This window comes from Drosophila novamexicana, unplaced genomic scaffold (genome assembly GCF_003285875.2).
Source record: "Drosophila novamexicana strain 15010-1031.04,08,12 unplaced genomic scaffold, DnovRS2.1 tig00000008-arrow-pilon, whole genome shotgun sequence".
NCBI classification, from domain to species: Eukaryota; Metazoa; Arthropoda; class Insecta; order Diptera; family Drosophilidae; genus Drosophila; species Drosophila novamexicana.
In genome coordinates this window covers 1,272,507-1,287,117 of record NW_020824765.1, presented here as the reverse complement: position 1 = coordinate 1,287,117, position 14,611 = coordinate 1,272,507, and the positions used below count along the sequence as shown (strand labels likewise).

Here is a 14,611-nt window from a genome sequence, read left to right as displayed (position 1 = left end):
CTTGACTAAAAACATTCTTATAATATTAAACTCTAAAACTACATCTGCGCTAGTATTATCGATATATAAATACTTTTACGATGTCACTGCTGTTAAGCCTTAACACATTCACCGTTTTTAATAAAATATATTTAATTAATTAAACTCGAATTTATGGAGATTGTTCAGTTTAGTTTTATTATGTAAAAATGGTAAAAAAAATATTATATATTTTTTTTCCAAATCGTTTGCATTTTTCATATTAATTTGATTTAATAATATTTTGGACATACTCTAAAAACATTGTTGTAAATAAGACTTGAGAGCTTATGTTTTGTTGCATTTTCCAACAGGATTACGAAGTTTTAGATCGTACGTTTTTCTAGTAAAATGTAAAATATGAAAAGTGGGCAACTCTACTCAGAAGTTACCGCCTACTACCATTGTGTTCTGGATAAGTAACTATTATTTTCTCGCTGTTACTGTGTATATTCTTACAGCTCTGTAAAAATGTATCGGTAGATTGACACTCTTGTTACAAGTAGCCGATAAGTAAATATCGCTCATCTCTAGCATTAACATTTCCTTTTTTATGTGCGTGTGTGTGTTTGATGACTGCGGGAAATTGGCTGCCGTATATAATTCGCAAATAAATCGCTGAAAATGGCTAAAAAGAAAAGTGAAGAGCATTCGGGAGCCGATGCAAACGATAGCGATTACACTGAGGAGCCAAACTTCGATGATCCTCCCAATTTTGTGGACAATATCAGCGATGAAGGCAAGTTTGGGCCTTGCCAGCGCAGCACACGCGCTACAAGCCACCGCCGACTATTGCAAAAAGAAACATAACCTCAATCTGAGCGTTAATTTTATGACAAATGCAATAATGCCCATAATATTGCAGATTTACTTGGAGACATGCTGGCGCAACGCCCATCGGAGGCCGATGGTGTCGAGAGTGTCGTTGTGGTCGACAACATGCCAAAAGTGGAACCGAGCCGCCTCGAGAAACTAAAATCGGTTATCAACAAGCTGTTTTCTCAATGCGGTGAAATTGTCAACGTTGTCTATCCCGTCGATGAAGAGGGCAAGACAAAGGGCTATGCGTTCATGGAGTATAAGACCGCAAGCCAGGCTGAGGATGCGGTCAAGAAGCTGAACAACCATCGTCTGGACAAGAATTACACCTTTGCTGTCAATTTGTTTACAGACTTCCAAAAGTAAGTTGTCGGTTAGCAAATTTTTAAACAGATAAGAAGATATATTCTTATGTGTAAAAACACTATCTAAAATGAATGCTTACAATTGATTAACAGGTATGAAAATATACCGGAGAAGTGGGAGCCGCCAACGGTGCAACCTTTCAAGGTACAGAGCGATCTGTACAATTTCATAAACGATCCCGATGCCTACGATCAGTACTGCGTGGCGGCAGAGACAGCGCCCAATTGCGTGCAGGTTGGCTTCTGGCAGAATACTCTCCCAGAACCTAATGAGCTAGAGACGCGTGAACGTTTTACTGACACTTTTGTCAAGTGGTCTCCGTTGGGCACATATGTGGTCACCTTTCACAAACCTGGAGTCGCCATTTGGGGAGGCAGCAGCTTCCAAAAGATTCAAAAGTTTCCGCACCCTGGAACTCAATTCGTTGAGTTTTCGCCCTGCGAAAATTACTTGGTTACGTATGGTCCGACGCCCACCGGCCAAAAGATCATCATTTGGGACATACGTACCGGCACTGAGAAGCGTTCCTTTGTGGGTGATGGGATGTCAGTGTTGTCAATGTTCCGCTGGTCGCACGATGACAAATTTGTGGCACGCATGGGCGAAAACTCGATACACATTTACGAGACACCATCGTTTTATTTGCTGGATTTAAAATCTATCAAGATTCCGGGCATACGCGGCTTCTCGTGGTCGCCTACGGACAACGTAATTGCCTACTGGGTGGAAGAACAGAATCAGATACCCGCACGCGTGACGCTAATGGAGATTCCCAAAAAGCGGGAGACACGCAACAAGAACCTCTTCCACGTGGCCGACTGTAAGCTTCATTGGCAAAAATCTGGCGATTATCTATGCGTCAAGGTTGATCGCTACTCTAAGTTGAAGAAGGACAAGAAGGAGCTGGATGTCAAGTTTCTGGGCATGTTTTACAACTTTGAGATATTTCACATGCGCGAAAAGGAAATACCCGTGGATTCGGTGGAGATACGCGAGCTAATCCTCGCTTTTGCCTGGGAGCCCATAGGTAACAAGTTTTCCATTATACACGGCGAGCCCAATTCTTCGAACGTTAGCTTCTACGAGGTCAACAAGGGTGTTAAGCCAAGCTTGGTCAAACGCCTGGAGAAGAAGTCATGCACTCATCTGTTCTGGTCGCCACGTGGTCAGTTCATAGTGATGGCCAATCTTACCATGGGCACCTTTGAGTTTGTTGATACAACCAACGATTACATCATAAGCGCATCACCGGATCACTTCCGCGCCTCCGAGGTAGAATGGGATCCAACTGGTCGCTATGTCGTTACTGGCGTCTCGTCTTGGAAGGTCAAAGAGGATACGGGCTTCAACATGTACACCTTCCAGGGTCGCATCATTAGGCGCACCATTTTGAAGAACTTCGTTCAGTTCCTCTGGCGCCCGCGACCGCCGACGCTTCTCAGTGAAGAGAAGCAGAAGGAGATAAAGAAGAACCTGAAGAAGTACTATCCTGTATTTGAGCAGAAGGATCGCCTCCGCTTGACCCGTGCCTCCAAGGAGCTGCTCGAGAAGCGCTCGCAGCTGCGTGAGACTTTCATGGAGTACCGCAACAAGCGCATTGCAGAGTGGAAGGATCAGAAGAGCCGTCGCGTCATGCTCAGAGGGCGTAAGTTAATTACAGCCAACTGTGAACTTGCTTTTAAAGATTTTACTGTCTATTTTGCAGATGTGGATACGGATAATTTGGAAACTGATGAAGTCGATGAGGAAGTTGTTGAATTTTTAGTCAAGGAAGAAATAACCCTGCTAGAGTAGACGACCCCCAAAACTGCGCCCACGTCCTCCCCCTGTTTTCACATTAATTAAAGCTGGTGGCTCAGACTTGCGACGCAACGTGACAACGTCCCGGCAACCTCCACTTGTCGGGATTCTTCTGCAAACACGTATCGCGTCATTAATATTGCAACTAAGCGTAACCATATTAAATAGCTTGCGTTACATACATATGCACACATATACATACACCTATATCTATATAAATTTGATCCTTAAGCACAAAAGTAACGTCACATAATTTTATAACTAAAGTCAAGCTCACGAACAACTTTATAACTGGATAGAATCGAGCACACCCAACAAACAACATGTCCGAGACCACATTGTCAGCCATTAGAAGTAAATTTGCATTGTATTTGTATGTTAACAGCAAAAAGAAAAGGAAAGCGAAACGGCGTGTATATTTAAATTTTTAATGAGGGCGGGCGGGCCAACAACTCAAACTGAAATAAAAGCCAGTTGCCATTCGAATCTATTTTCCCATTCAAAAGTATTTTTGCTCCTAATTCTTTTTATTTTACAAATTTGTTTTCTAACATTTATCTAAACATCAGTCCTGAGGTTGTAGAATAATCGAAAAGTTAGAAATAGGTCGCCGGTTAAGAATTTTGAACAGATTTATTGATAAAGCGCCTTGGTAGACTTGAAACCCATCGATTCGGCTTTAGTGCTTGTCAAGATCAAAAAATCCAGTCGAAAATAGAGATGTATAAAGAATTGACCCTTTATCAAAAACAGATTTATTGATTCAATTATTTTGGAACATTTACATATTTTGATCAGTATATCATATTGCTATAACAGAAATTCCCGATAGAAATAAGAATTCCTTTTATAACAGGTTATCATATCCTACATCTGCCACATGTGAAAGGTATTGAATCCTCCGCAGGGATTACAGTCTTTCCTTGTTCTCCAATCCAATTAGAATCATATTTCAATTCAAATAAGATATTTTACATAGCACCCAGGCAGAGAATGCAAATACCCTATATACCTCGTTGAATTCTAAAATTTAAAAATATATTCTTATCGGTCTGCAGTGCAATCCTAGAAACGAATCGGTTATCCCAACAGCGAGAGCTTCGAATAATTCTCTGTTTGCTTCAACACCAAAGAATTTGAGCATGACGCCAGATCAAGCGTTTCGTCGTCAGTGGTTGGATCAAAAGAAGATTTCTATAATAATTACTCAAAGTTTTTCACGGGAAAGGGCGGATTGTTGGCCTCCGTGGCTGTGCTCAGCACAGAATGAGCATCGTTATCTGGCGTTGCGCTAGGCGTATGCCAAATCTGCGATACTATGGAGCTTATTGTGTCCAGACTGCGAAAGCATAGTTCCGATGAATGGCTGATGGCATCCCCCAGCAGATACCGCTTGCTGCGCTGCAGTAATTCATCAATCTGTGGCAAGTGGCGTATCAGAAGCGGATCCAAAATCTCGTCAAAGACCCAGACGCTGGACTGGGGCGCGGCGATGACCACCCAAAGCACGACCAGCAGCTTCGCCTCCACATACAATGGCAGCCAACTGAATAATGCGTCTCCGAACAGCTCAATGCATATAAGCCACGCATAGACTATCCAGTACTTGGCCCACGCATTCAGCTCCTCCTCGCCAAGCGCATTCTGCGTGTGGCGAGCCGGCACTATAACGCCAAAAACGATAACCAGGACACGCGTCACGAAGCCAAAAAAACACATTTGGATGATTTCGTTGTCAAATAATTGGTTTACTATAAATTAAAAAAACAAAATTTTTAAGTGAAATATATTTTTCGATCTGTATTCAACACTTCTGCAACTAAAAAATATATTTATATATATTTTTTTTGTATTGGAATTAAAGCCTACTTAACTTGGGAATATTTAAAGGAAATGAAATGATATACTTTTCAATTTACTTGCAGTTTCTGTAAAATTCTAAGGCTTTCATTTAGCTGCTAAAAGAGCGATCTGTCGAAAATTGAGGTACTGTATATGGATCTTCTTTTTAATTGAAAGTAATTCAATCTTCTTTATTTATCTTTCTTTGAAATTAGGGATAAAGATCGTAATGAATATATTTTAATGAACATGACTGCTTAAATACAAAGATTACAGTTAATCAAGCAATATTTGGGTTTTTATTTAAACATATACAATTTAAAAATAAAGTAATTGCTGTTTGTTTCAAAAAAATTGCTTCATTTTAATAAAAGTTGAGTTTATCATTCGGCAGCTGTGCTTAATATTAGTTCAAAAGAATCGATTTGTAACCGTATTTTAAATATCGATAGACGATAACCGCAGCGCACTTTGCCGATGGCTGTCATGGCAACTGGAACACCCTGTGCAAGCAAAACAAACGGTAACTTTTGTTTTCAGAAGTGACAGGCGTTGCGTGTTTTAATCAAATTTAATCAGAGAACAGGGAGAAGCAAATAAATATGGAGCGAGAAAGCGATTCTGTGAAAAGCAAGCGCAGCAAAAAGAAACACAAAACGCAAACGACCCGTTCTTATCGCAAAACCGAGAGAGAAGTGCAAATATTGCTGTCCCAATGCGGAAAAGTCTTCGGACGTCAAGATTCCCAGGAGTCGGAAGCAAGGAGCCTGCAGTTCTTCCATTACTCGGAAGCTAACGAGTCTGTCGCCATTTCGAATCGGAATAAACAGCGAATCGATGACGCCGCATCTCCATCCAATTTAGCTGCGAATTTTATACAAATCGAGCTGTCCGAGCCGCCAATCGTCTCGCCCCAATTGCACAGACAACTGCATCGCTATGACGACAGCTTCCTGTATACGCCCAGCGACAGGCTACATTTGCCGCTGCAGTTCATCGATGGCGGCTCTCACTTAAAGCGCTATCAGATTCGTATGCTCAATCGCTATCTGGAGGAGGCCAAAGTCAACGGGAGTGCCGGCAAGCTAAGTGCCGGGCTAATAGCTCAGCTCACGGACTCAGACTCGTGCCGCTTTATCATCGATGCGACGCTATATCGGAGCAATTGTCCGAGACAGTTTAAAGGCGTCTTTCTGGCGCCCGTGCCGTTCGCTCAGTTCCAGGGACTGCCCACGAGTCGTTGCCTGAAACTGTGCCTCAAGCAGCTGCGCTTCAGCGCCCATCCGCAGTTTCTGGAAGAGCATCGCCTGGCGCAACAGCTTGAAGATCTCTACGACCTATACATGCACAATGTGAAGAATAAGATTTGCAAGAAATTGCGCGAGGAGCTGCAAATAGCTCGGAATGTCGCTGCTCGGCTGCTCGATTCCAGCAGCCATCAGCAGCCGCAGGAGCAATCATCGCAGCTGGCGGCGCACATTCAACGCCAGCTGCAATTGACCCAACAGCTGCGGGTACGCTACTACGCCGAGTCCACGGCGCAGCGCGTGTTGCTTCAACGCCTGCTCACACAGTGGGCCAAGCTGAAGGAGTTGCGCAAGCAGCAACAATTCCAGTGCACACGCTTTAGGCTTAGCCTGCGGCTGGTGCCGCCAGCTGACTTGGATGCCTCCTGCTCAGCATGGAAGGAGCGTTTTGAGGCTGATCTGGCCGAGGTGTACCGTGAGCATTTGGAGGTCTACTATCATCGGCGACACATCTGGAGCAGCGAGCAGTCCTCAGTTTCACACACCAAGCCGCCACGTAAGCCGCAGTTTGCTGAGATCATGGAGAGCTTGAAGACGAAATACGAACGCGCTTTTCAGGATCCTGAGGAGCCAAGGGTGTATCTGTTGCGGCTGCCAACCGATGAGTCAACGCTCCATTCCAGGCCAAGTAACGAGCAGTTGAACCTGGACCGCAACTACTACTTAAAGCTCTACTTGGACGGCCAGTTTGTGGCCCAGACGCGCAGCTATCGCCTGGAACCGGATCTGCATGTGGACATGAACGAGAGTCTTGGCGTTCTGCTCAATCGCTCGCATCCAGAGCAGCTCAACATTTGGGTAAGCTGCTAAATAGTTTATTCTGGCAATGCCCGTCTCCTTCAGCCAGTTACATACCTTTTCACGAAACCATTATACCCTTTTCTATACATTTTCCTTTATACAGGGTATAAGTGGTTATCTCTATCTTTATTTTGACTCTTTACCATGTTTGATTGCAGCTGTATGAGAAATCTACGATAACTTCACACAGTCGAAGACTTGCTCTGATAAGCACCCCGCTGAAGGTGACGGAAAGGGGCAAGACGGAACAGAAATTGGCTTTCCAAGTGGCCGCAACTTCGGCTGCAGTGCGTCCCAAGCTGGCTGGCGATCTCTTTCTGCACATCGACTATTATTGTCCCGATGGCGCCATCAGCAGCGATCTGGACGACATACAGAAGCTGCCGGAGACGGTTGGTCAAACGTTGAGGGCAGGCAGGCTGCCGTCTGCGGCCACGGCTTCAGAGATGAGGGCCACGCCCCGGTCACCCAGCGATGCAGGGCACATTAATGCGGGCCCGCTAATCTTTGCCGAGCAACAGCTGCAGCTGTGCGGAGTTGAGGAGCTTCTGCAGAACAGACGCTTCCAGCTGCTGCACTCGCGACACCAGCAACGTAATTTTCACACAAAGCAGCTGAGCTTTGTGCCCGCCCTGGAGCATGAAATTGTGGAGTTGGAGGAACTTGAGCCGCATGCAAATGTCGCCCAAGTGCTGGATCCTGGCACTGTTTGGAATCCAATTGATCTGCACAAACATCGCGGCCGCAAGTTTCTCCATCTGCTGTACGAGACCATAACCAGCCAGTGCGTGCAAAGGGCTAAGCTGTTGCAAACGCCGCTACCGCTGCTCCAGCTGCTAGGCGATGGCCTGGAGCAGTCCACCGGCTGGTCAGCGCTCTGGCGTGCGTTGTGCTCCCTGCTCTTTGGACAACCAGCCGCGCTCCCACGAGAGCCCACATGGCAACCGCAGCCAACGTGTGCATCGGATGTGGTCCAGCAGTTCAACATCTCACTGCATGTGGTGCGTGCAACAGGTGTTCCAGTGCGCAGTCGCCACATCCTCAACGTGGAGCAACAGGCCAGGCGCAGCAGCAGCACAGGCACAAGCAGCGATCTGAGCGCCAGTCTCTTTGTAACACAAAGTGAGTAGCAGACACATTTTATCGCCAAAAATCCATAGATCAATGAAAGTGAAAGCATATATACAGTTTGCTATTTCAATTTATTAACTCCTGCCGAGCAATAGATAATAGAATGCTTAAAGAAATTCGGGCTTTCTGCAGGGCGCAACTGTGGGTTGCACATCCCTTCCAGCTCTAGCTTCAGGTGCAGCCACATTAACAGGGCTTGTCTGCGATGTGAAGCAATCATCGACACTTATTTGGTAACCATCCCCGACATGCCAGGCATCCCAGCCATGAACTTTTCTCACAATTTTGGCGCAGTCAAGGGACGCTTTAATGTCGTCGGAACGCAGATCTTCACAGTTAACCTTGCAGATATTTTTGGGTCCCCCCGTGTACGATTTACACCACCAGCCATCACTGATTTGGAATATTCCGTAATTGCGATAACCTTCTCCATTTTTTGCACTAATTGCGTCTGTTTTGTAGTCACTTAACAGGGATGCGATAGTAACCCATCTGGGTATTTCATCGCGCGGCACATTGAGTCTATCCAGCTCTATCGCGAGGCTGCAGCGATCTAAAATCTTCTGGCCACTTGCTGGGCCCGCCAGGCCAAGCTGCATCAACACCAGCAGAGCGGACCACTTAAATATGACGTCCTTCATTGCCATGCCACGTCTAAGTACTAAAAAGCAATAACTCCCACTTAACTCCCAAGCTAATTTTATATCGCAAAGAAAAGGTTATCTTGGACACGGTCATACCCCACGGTATCACGTAGGCAGCTCTTGATTCTTTTTTAGGCGATTTGAGTGCGCTCTTATATAATAGATATTTTACGTATAAATTTCATAAAAAAGATTAGATTTCTAAAAAGTAAAAGTATTTTAGTCTAAAGAGTCCAGCTGACCTCGTAACACCCTGCTTACAATGTTAACTTAAATCAGACTTCGCGATTCAATCTCAATGCAATGACAGACCCACTTTGACCTTGAGAAATACATATCTTTGCCATTTGTTTGTCTGGGGATCGATAATATGTTCCCGATTTTTAAAGAGAAGGTATTAATTTTTGACCAAATTGGCTCGTTGAATCATGCTTTGAAGATCGTGGCTAGATATCGACGCTTATCGACTTCCGGCTAACAATTGGAACAAATATAAAAGTGATCTGTGCGAAATATATTGTAAACCTTTGTTAATCTTTTTTGCAGCGCTTATGTACTCGAACGTGCGTCCATTTATAACATTGAGCTATGGCCAAAGGCTGTGTCGCAGTCGCACGGCAGAAGGATCGAATCCCACCTGGAATGAGCAGCTGCAGCTACAGCTCACGGGTCAGCCGAATGATCTGCATGAAGATCTGAAAATCAGCCTGTTCGACGAGATGGTCGAGCAGCAGTACACGGACGAGGCGGCAGATATCTACCAGCGGGTGCAATGTAACTGGCTCGGCGAATATCGTGTGCCCATGAGCAGTCTGCTAGCCAGCCGCAAGGTGAGTGGCCACAAAGAAAAAGGCATCCGCATAGACAGCCGCGACTAACCAGCCCCTTGTCCATTTCAGTTTGAAGGATGCATCGAGCTAAGCATGCCCAAGGTGCTGGTCGGCTACAAAAGACCGCTTATCGAGTCTGTGACAAATATATCCGTGGAGCAATATCCCGAGTTCAAGGAAAGCGTCCATCTCTGGTTCTATCTGAGCATCGAACCAGGCTGCCAGGTGACGCCGCTTCAAATAGGCGGCCTGGCATGCGCCGAGCTGCCCGAGCTGCAGCAATTTGTGCGCGAGCGACGTCTGGAGCTGCAACAGCTGCTGCCGCATCCGCAGCGCTACGTGGAGCCTCTCGTCTGCACCTCACATGGCAAGCGGGTCTGCCTGACGCGTCTGCTGGAGCCCGTGCCATTGCCCAATGAGACCCAGCTGGAGCGTATTTGTCGTTTTGTTTCGTTGCTCAGCCCGGTGCGCAGTCAGCTGGATGCCTGCCAGAACTTTCAAGGTGTTTGGCTAGACAATCAGACCCTGCTGGACAGCACCTGGTGCTCCGCCAAGGATTTGGGCGTGTTGCTCTGCAACTATATGCTGTCGCTGGGCCTCGAATGCTGGCTGGTACTTGGACTGGCCTGTCCCTATGGCGAGTGCACATTTGTCATCTATCGACAGCCGGAAAGCGGCGACCTGCTGCTCGTGGCACCCACCACAGGCAAACGCTACCAGCTGCAGGATATCTTTTGCCCCCTAACGCGAGTGTACTCCATTGTGGCTGCAAAAAACGTAAGTAGCCGATAGATAGATCTCCTGCCTGTTCGAAGATTAAGTACTCGTATCAAAAACTCGATTGTCAACATTTATTAGGTGAAACTAGGTGAAACATTTGAGCAAGAACTGGAAGAGTTTTGGCATTTGTTGTTTTTTAAGATACGTTAATCAACCTTTGCACTCACGAGCTTTTATACCTAGAAACCAAATCTTATCAAAATCGGACTACTGTATCAAATACATAGCTAAGGTATATGTCTACAAGGTGGGCGAAATATGAAATATGATTTTGGGCAAATGTATGTCCCAAACAGAGCAAGGCCTTATTGACTTAGCTTCTTCTATCGTGTGCACAAATTGAGTTTGCTTCAAATCAAAACAAATCCCTTCTCCATCGAACTAATAAGAATCTGTTTAGACATCCTGTTGTTTTGAGCATGTCTTTCAGTACATTAAGGAGGTAGAGATACCAGATTTTGTATATAGGCTCTCGTGTAGTATACACAGATTTATACACAGATTATAGGTCTACATATTAGTGTCATACCTAAATCAAGTGAAATAGAGAGAAGGAAGCATCTCCCGTAGCTATATTAAAAAAAAAGATTAAAAATCTTAAATATATATTGTCGTAAAACAAGTTGGGTTCTTATCGGTCGCCTCATTTCAATTGTTTTGACAAGAAACGATTATCTGAATTCATATGGTATAGTTAGTAATTAGATAGTTAGTATAGTTAAATATTCACGCACATTACACAATTTATGCCTTGATTATTTCATAAAGATATAAAGACTGATGCAATTGAAGGAGCTTCAAGCACAGTTAGAAGTGAGAATATTTGTAAAGTTGAGCTCAGGATATCTCCTGGTCCAGCCCTTCCGTCTAATGTACTTGTTTCATTTTTTTTTTTTTTTATCTAATTGTGCTTGTTTTTGGAACAGATATACATCAATATTCAGGCGGAGGAGCGCGTGAGCATGACAAATTTCAATGTGCAGGATGTCGACTGTTGGCTGCCTCTGTTTAACAAGCGGCAGGAGGCGCCGCAGTGTGGCATACACAAGCTGGACTATGTCTACAAGCGCAGTTACGATCTAAGCCAGCTGCAAAAGCACATTGAGCGCAAGATCATGAAGAAGATAAGCGCTTGGCGCACCACACGCAAAACATTCTGGAATCGGTGGGTGATACAGCATTTGGGCGATAGCCCAGACAATCACCTGTTAACCAACTCCTTGTAGTGCCTTTCAGCCGCAACTGCTGCGAATCTTAAGCGAATTAGAGAACCTAAGTACAAGCGCGGGCAGTCGCTACGATGAGCCCGCCTACAGCGAGGAGCTGGAACGCGAGTATCCCAACTGCCGGGTGAGTTTCGCTTGATACCCTGAATCCCTTCAAGCATATGTATACATCCGGCTCGGTCGATATCATAGACTATAAAAGCTAGAGAATTGCAATTTTGAATGTAGCTTCTCATTGGTAACTTCTACTATTCTCATTAGATGCTTATAGTAAATATTCTGCCCAATTGGCTGACTTGAAGCTTCTATTTAAGATCCTGTAAAACGAACATTTTTTTGATGATGAAAATTGCTCAACTTCCTTGACTTGCACCTGTAGAAGTTTCTTAAATTCACACATGTAATTCTTGTATATCATTTGTTTGCTTATAAGTTGGCCTCTTAATATCGATATCGTGATATCAGTTGAGAATAACAGCATTTGTTTAAATCACAGCTTTATGGGTTTACAATGAACTTTGCCTACACCAACCTGGCAGCCATATCGGAGCGCATTCGCACCACCTGCATACACTATAACAACAACGCGGATGTCGAGTTCTGTGTGGCGGTGCATATCAACGCCTATGTAAACGACGTGCTATCCGTTTGGGTGTTCCTGCTGTCCATAGTGCCACTGGTGGGCTGATTGTGATTATGAATCAATGCATCCAAAATAACGTCAAGGGTTACGTGACGTTGGCTTCGACTGATAAGCACTGCTGTCTTCATAGATAATGCCCAAATGCCAACGCTAATCAATAAAACAAATTCTTTATCTCTCTGTACGGAAAACGGGAAAGTAAGTATTTAACTCTATTTACAAAATTTTTATGATAACGTATACTTTGTGGCGTGGTTGTGGTTTGTTTCTTTTCCTGATTTGGCCAGGTTCAATTCGGTTCAGTTTAGTTCACTGCGCACCTTCAGTACGTATAGACTGTGCACCAAACTCGTACCGCCCACCTGGTACGATATGTATGCGAAAATAGCTGAGAAATATGCGAAATTCAGGCGCTATGTGATATGGATGTATAGACTGTACGAGCTGAACACACAGATTGCCATCTGCGAGCCATGGGAGAAAGTGTTTTGCCGTAAGTAGCCAAGTGCCTAGAAGGCAGCCATTAACCATGAAGCAGCGATTACCAATCGTTAGCCCGGGTCTATCATCCATTATTTGGCCGTCTCTCTGTGGCACCACCCAACGGTATCTTATCTATTTCGGTCAGTCTTCGCCCGGAGAGAGGCAATGACTAACTGTAGCCTAATGGTGGCCTAATACAAAAATAATGCTTCTATATTAACGTTAATGTAATTGTTTTCAATATTTACAGACCTACTCATCGGCAGTTGTCTTTCCCTTATACTCTACGCCTCGTACGCGTACGTGCCCGGCTATTGTCAAACGCTTGTTGGCTTTCTAATGCCGGTGATAAGGAATACGAATCAAACTTATAATAATATCAAATATGTGGAAGCAGAGGGCATGTCCAGTAGCAGTCAGTCTTATCTTACGTAACATTTTTAGTTAGTTGTAAATAATAAATCTTAATTATTTAATAACAAAAAAGAAACTACTTTCTTTAAGGCAAATGCATGCCAAACTTTTATTAGTTTGTCCTTCTCTTCACATAAATTGTTAATTAAAAGCTGTCAAAATATGCAGAGGGAGCATTATAATAATATAGCACATATCTAAATTAAACAAGATAACGGCTTATGTTAAAGCCCGCGCTTCCGTTTTGGCAACGTTGCCACCCAATTACAAATTCGTTCGAGCTGGCAGCACCGCGGCAGCTGTTGCTGCCAACTCGCTCGAGAGCAAGCGACCAATGTTGTTTAGCAGCAGGCGCATTTTATTTACAAAAGTAATTGAAACATAAACGTTTATGTGAATAATGTCGAATGACAAGCGAACCGTTTATGTTGGTGGCCTGGCCGACGAGGTCACAGAAAGGTTGCTGAACAATGCGTTTATACCATTCGGTGATATTGCGGATATTCAAATGCCGGTCGACTACGAGTCGCAAAAGCATCGGGGATTCGCCTTTATTGAGTACGAGAACTATGAAGATGCCGCCTCTGCCATCGACAACATGGTAAGCCGCCGTAGCACTAAAATTGTCCAGGTCCAACACTAAAGCCCGCTCTTGCTTTTAGAATGATTCAGAGCTATGCGGCCGTACGATACGTGTCAACTTAGCAAAACCTGTGCGCGTCAAGGAGGACAGCTTCAAGCCGGTCTGGGCGGATGATGACTGGCTGCAGAAGCATGCGGGCGCCACACTAGAACCCGAGGGTGAGACAGAAGCAGATAAGGACAAGGTGGAGACGCCGTCAACGGGGCCGGCGGTTATTGAGAAGTCGGAAAAGCGCAATCCCCAGGTGTTCTTCGACATACGCATTGGCGGCAATGATGCTGGACGCATTGTCATGCTGTTGCGCGCCGATGTGGTGCCCAAGACGGCAGAGAACTTTCGCCAGCTGTGCACGCACGAGCAGGGCTACGGCTACAAGGGCTGCATATTCCATCGCATTATTCCAGAATTTGTGAGTGAATCTTTCAATTATACTGGAACGCACTCATATCTGAACACTTCTATTCTAGATGTGCCAGGGCGGAGATTTCACAAATCACAACGGCACCGGTGGCAAATCGATTTATGGCAAGAAGTTTAACGACGAGAACTTCAATCTAAAACACAACAGCTTCGGCACGTTATCCATGGCGAATTCAGGTCCCAACACAAATGGCTCACAGTTCTTCATATGCACCACAAAGTAACAACTGCACAACCATTTATGGATAGGCATATCTGATCCCATGTTTATTCCTCACAGAACCGACTGGCTCGATAACAAGCACGTGGTCTTTGGGCATGTGATTAGCGGCGCGGACGTTGTGCGCAAGATGGAACGATGCGGCAACAAGTCAGGCACACCTTCCCAAAAAATCATCATCTATGCCTGCGGTGAACTTAAGTGAAAGGCTGGCTTAATAAAAA

At 44.8% G+C, this 14,611-nt stretch overlaps 5 protein-coding genes across 5 annotated transcripts; 4 read left to right on the top strand and 1 right to left on the bottom strand.

Moving 5' to 3' along the window:
• Window positions 1-570: 570 nt before the first annotated feature.
• LOC115766478 (eukaryotic translation initiation factor 3 subunit B) lies at window positions 571-3,489 on the top strand. The gene is made up of 4 exons (XM_030710460.1): window positions 571-757; window positions 884-1,199; window positions 1,296-2,848; window positions 2,909-3,489. The coding sequence occupies exons 1-4, from the start codon at window positions 643-645 to the stop codon at window positions 2,995-2,997; spliced, it is 2,073 nt and encodes a 690-aa protein (XP_030566320.1). The 5' UTR covers window positions 571-642; the 3' UTR covers window positions 2,998-3,489.
• A 717-nt stretch (window positions 3,490-4,206) lies between these two features.
• LOC115762619 (putative HVA22-like protein g) lies at window positions 4,207-4,722 on the bottom strand. Its single transcript, XM_030704921.1, has one exon. It carries the CDS (start codon window positions 4,720-4,722, stop codon window positions 4,207-4,209), a length of 516 nt encoding a protein of 171 aa, XP_030560781.1.
• A 720-nt stretch (window positions 4,723-5,442) lies between these two features.
• Window positions 5,443-12,269, top strand: LOC115762016 (coiled-coil and C2 domain-containing protein 2A). Its single transcript, XM_030704087.1, has 7 exons — window positions 5,443-6,950; window positions 7,112-8,075; window positions 9,275-9,558; window positions 9,628-10,335; window positions 11,265-11,503; window positions 11,565-11,688; window positions 12,061-12,269. The coding sequence occupies exons 1-7, from the start codon at window positions 5,448-5,450 to the stop codon at window positions 12,250-12,252; spliced, it is 4,014 nt and encodes a 1,337-aa protein (XP_030559947.1). The 5' UTR covers window positions 5,443-5,447; the 3' UTR covers window positions 12,253-12,269.
• Window positions 12,270-12,564: 295 nt separating this feature from the next.
• On the top strand, window positions 12,565-13,180 carry LOC115762027 (serine palmitoyltransferase small subunit B). The gene is made up of 2 exons (XM_030704095.1): window positions 12,565-12,700; window positions 12,941-13,180. Exons 1-2 carry the CDS (start codon window positions 12,580-12,582, stop codon window positions 13,123-13,125), a joined length of 306 nt encoding a protein of 101 aa, XP_030559955.1. The 5' UTR covers window positions 12,565-12,579; the 3' UTR covers window positions 13,126-13,180.
• Window positions 13,181-13,445: 265 nt separating this feature from the next.
• LOC115761558 (peptidyl-prolyl cis-trans isomerase E) lies at window positions 13,446-14,605 on the top strand. Its single transcript, XM_030703346.1, has 4 exons — window positions 13,446-13,705; window positions 13,767-14,156; window positions 14,215-14,387; window positions 14,448-14,605. The coding sequence occupies exons 1-4, from the start codon at window positions 13,505-13,507 to the stop codon at window positions 14,590-14,592; spliced, it is 909 nt and encodes a 302-aa protein (XP_030559206.1). The 5' UTR covers window positions 13,446-13,504; the 3' UTR covers window positions 14,593-14,605.
• Window positions 14,606-14,611: the final 6 nt, after the last annotated feature.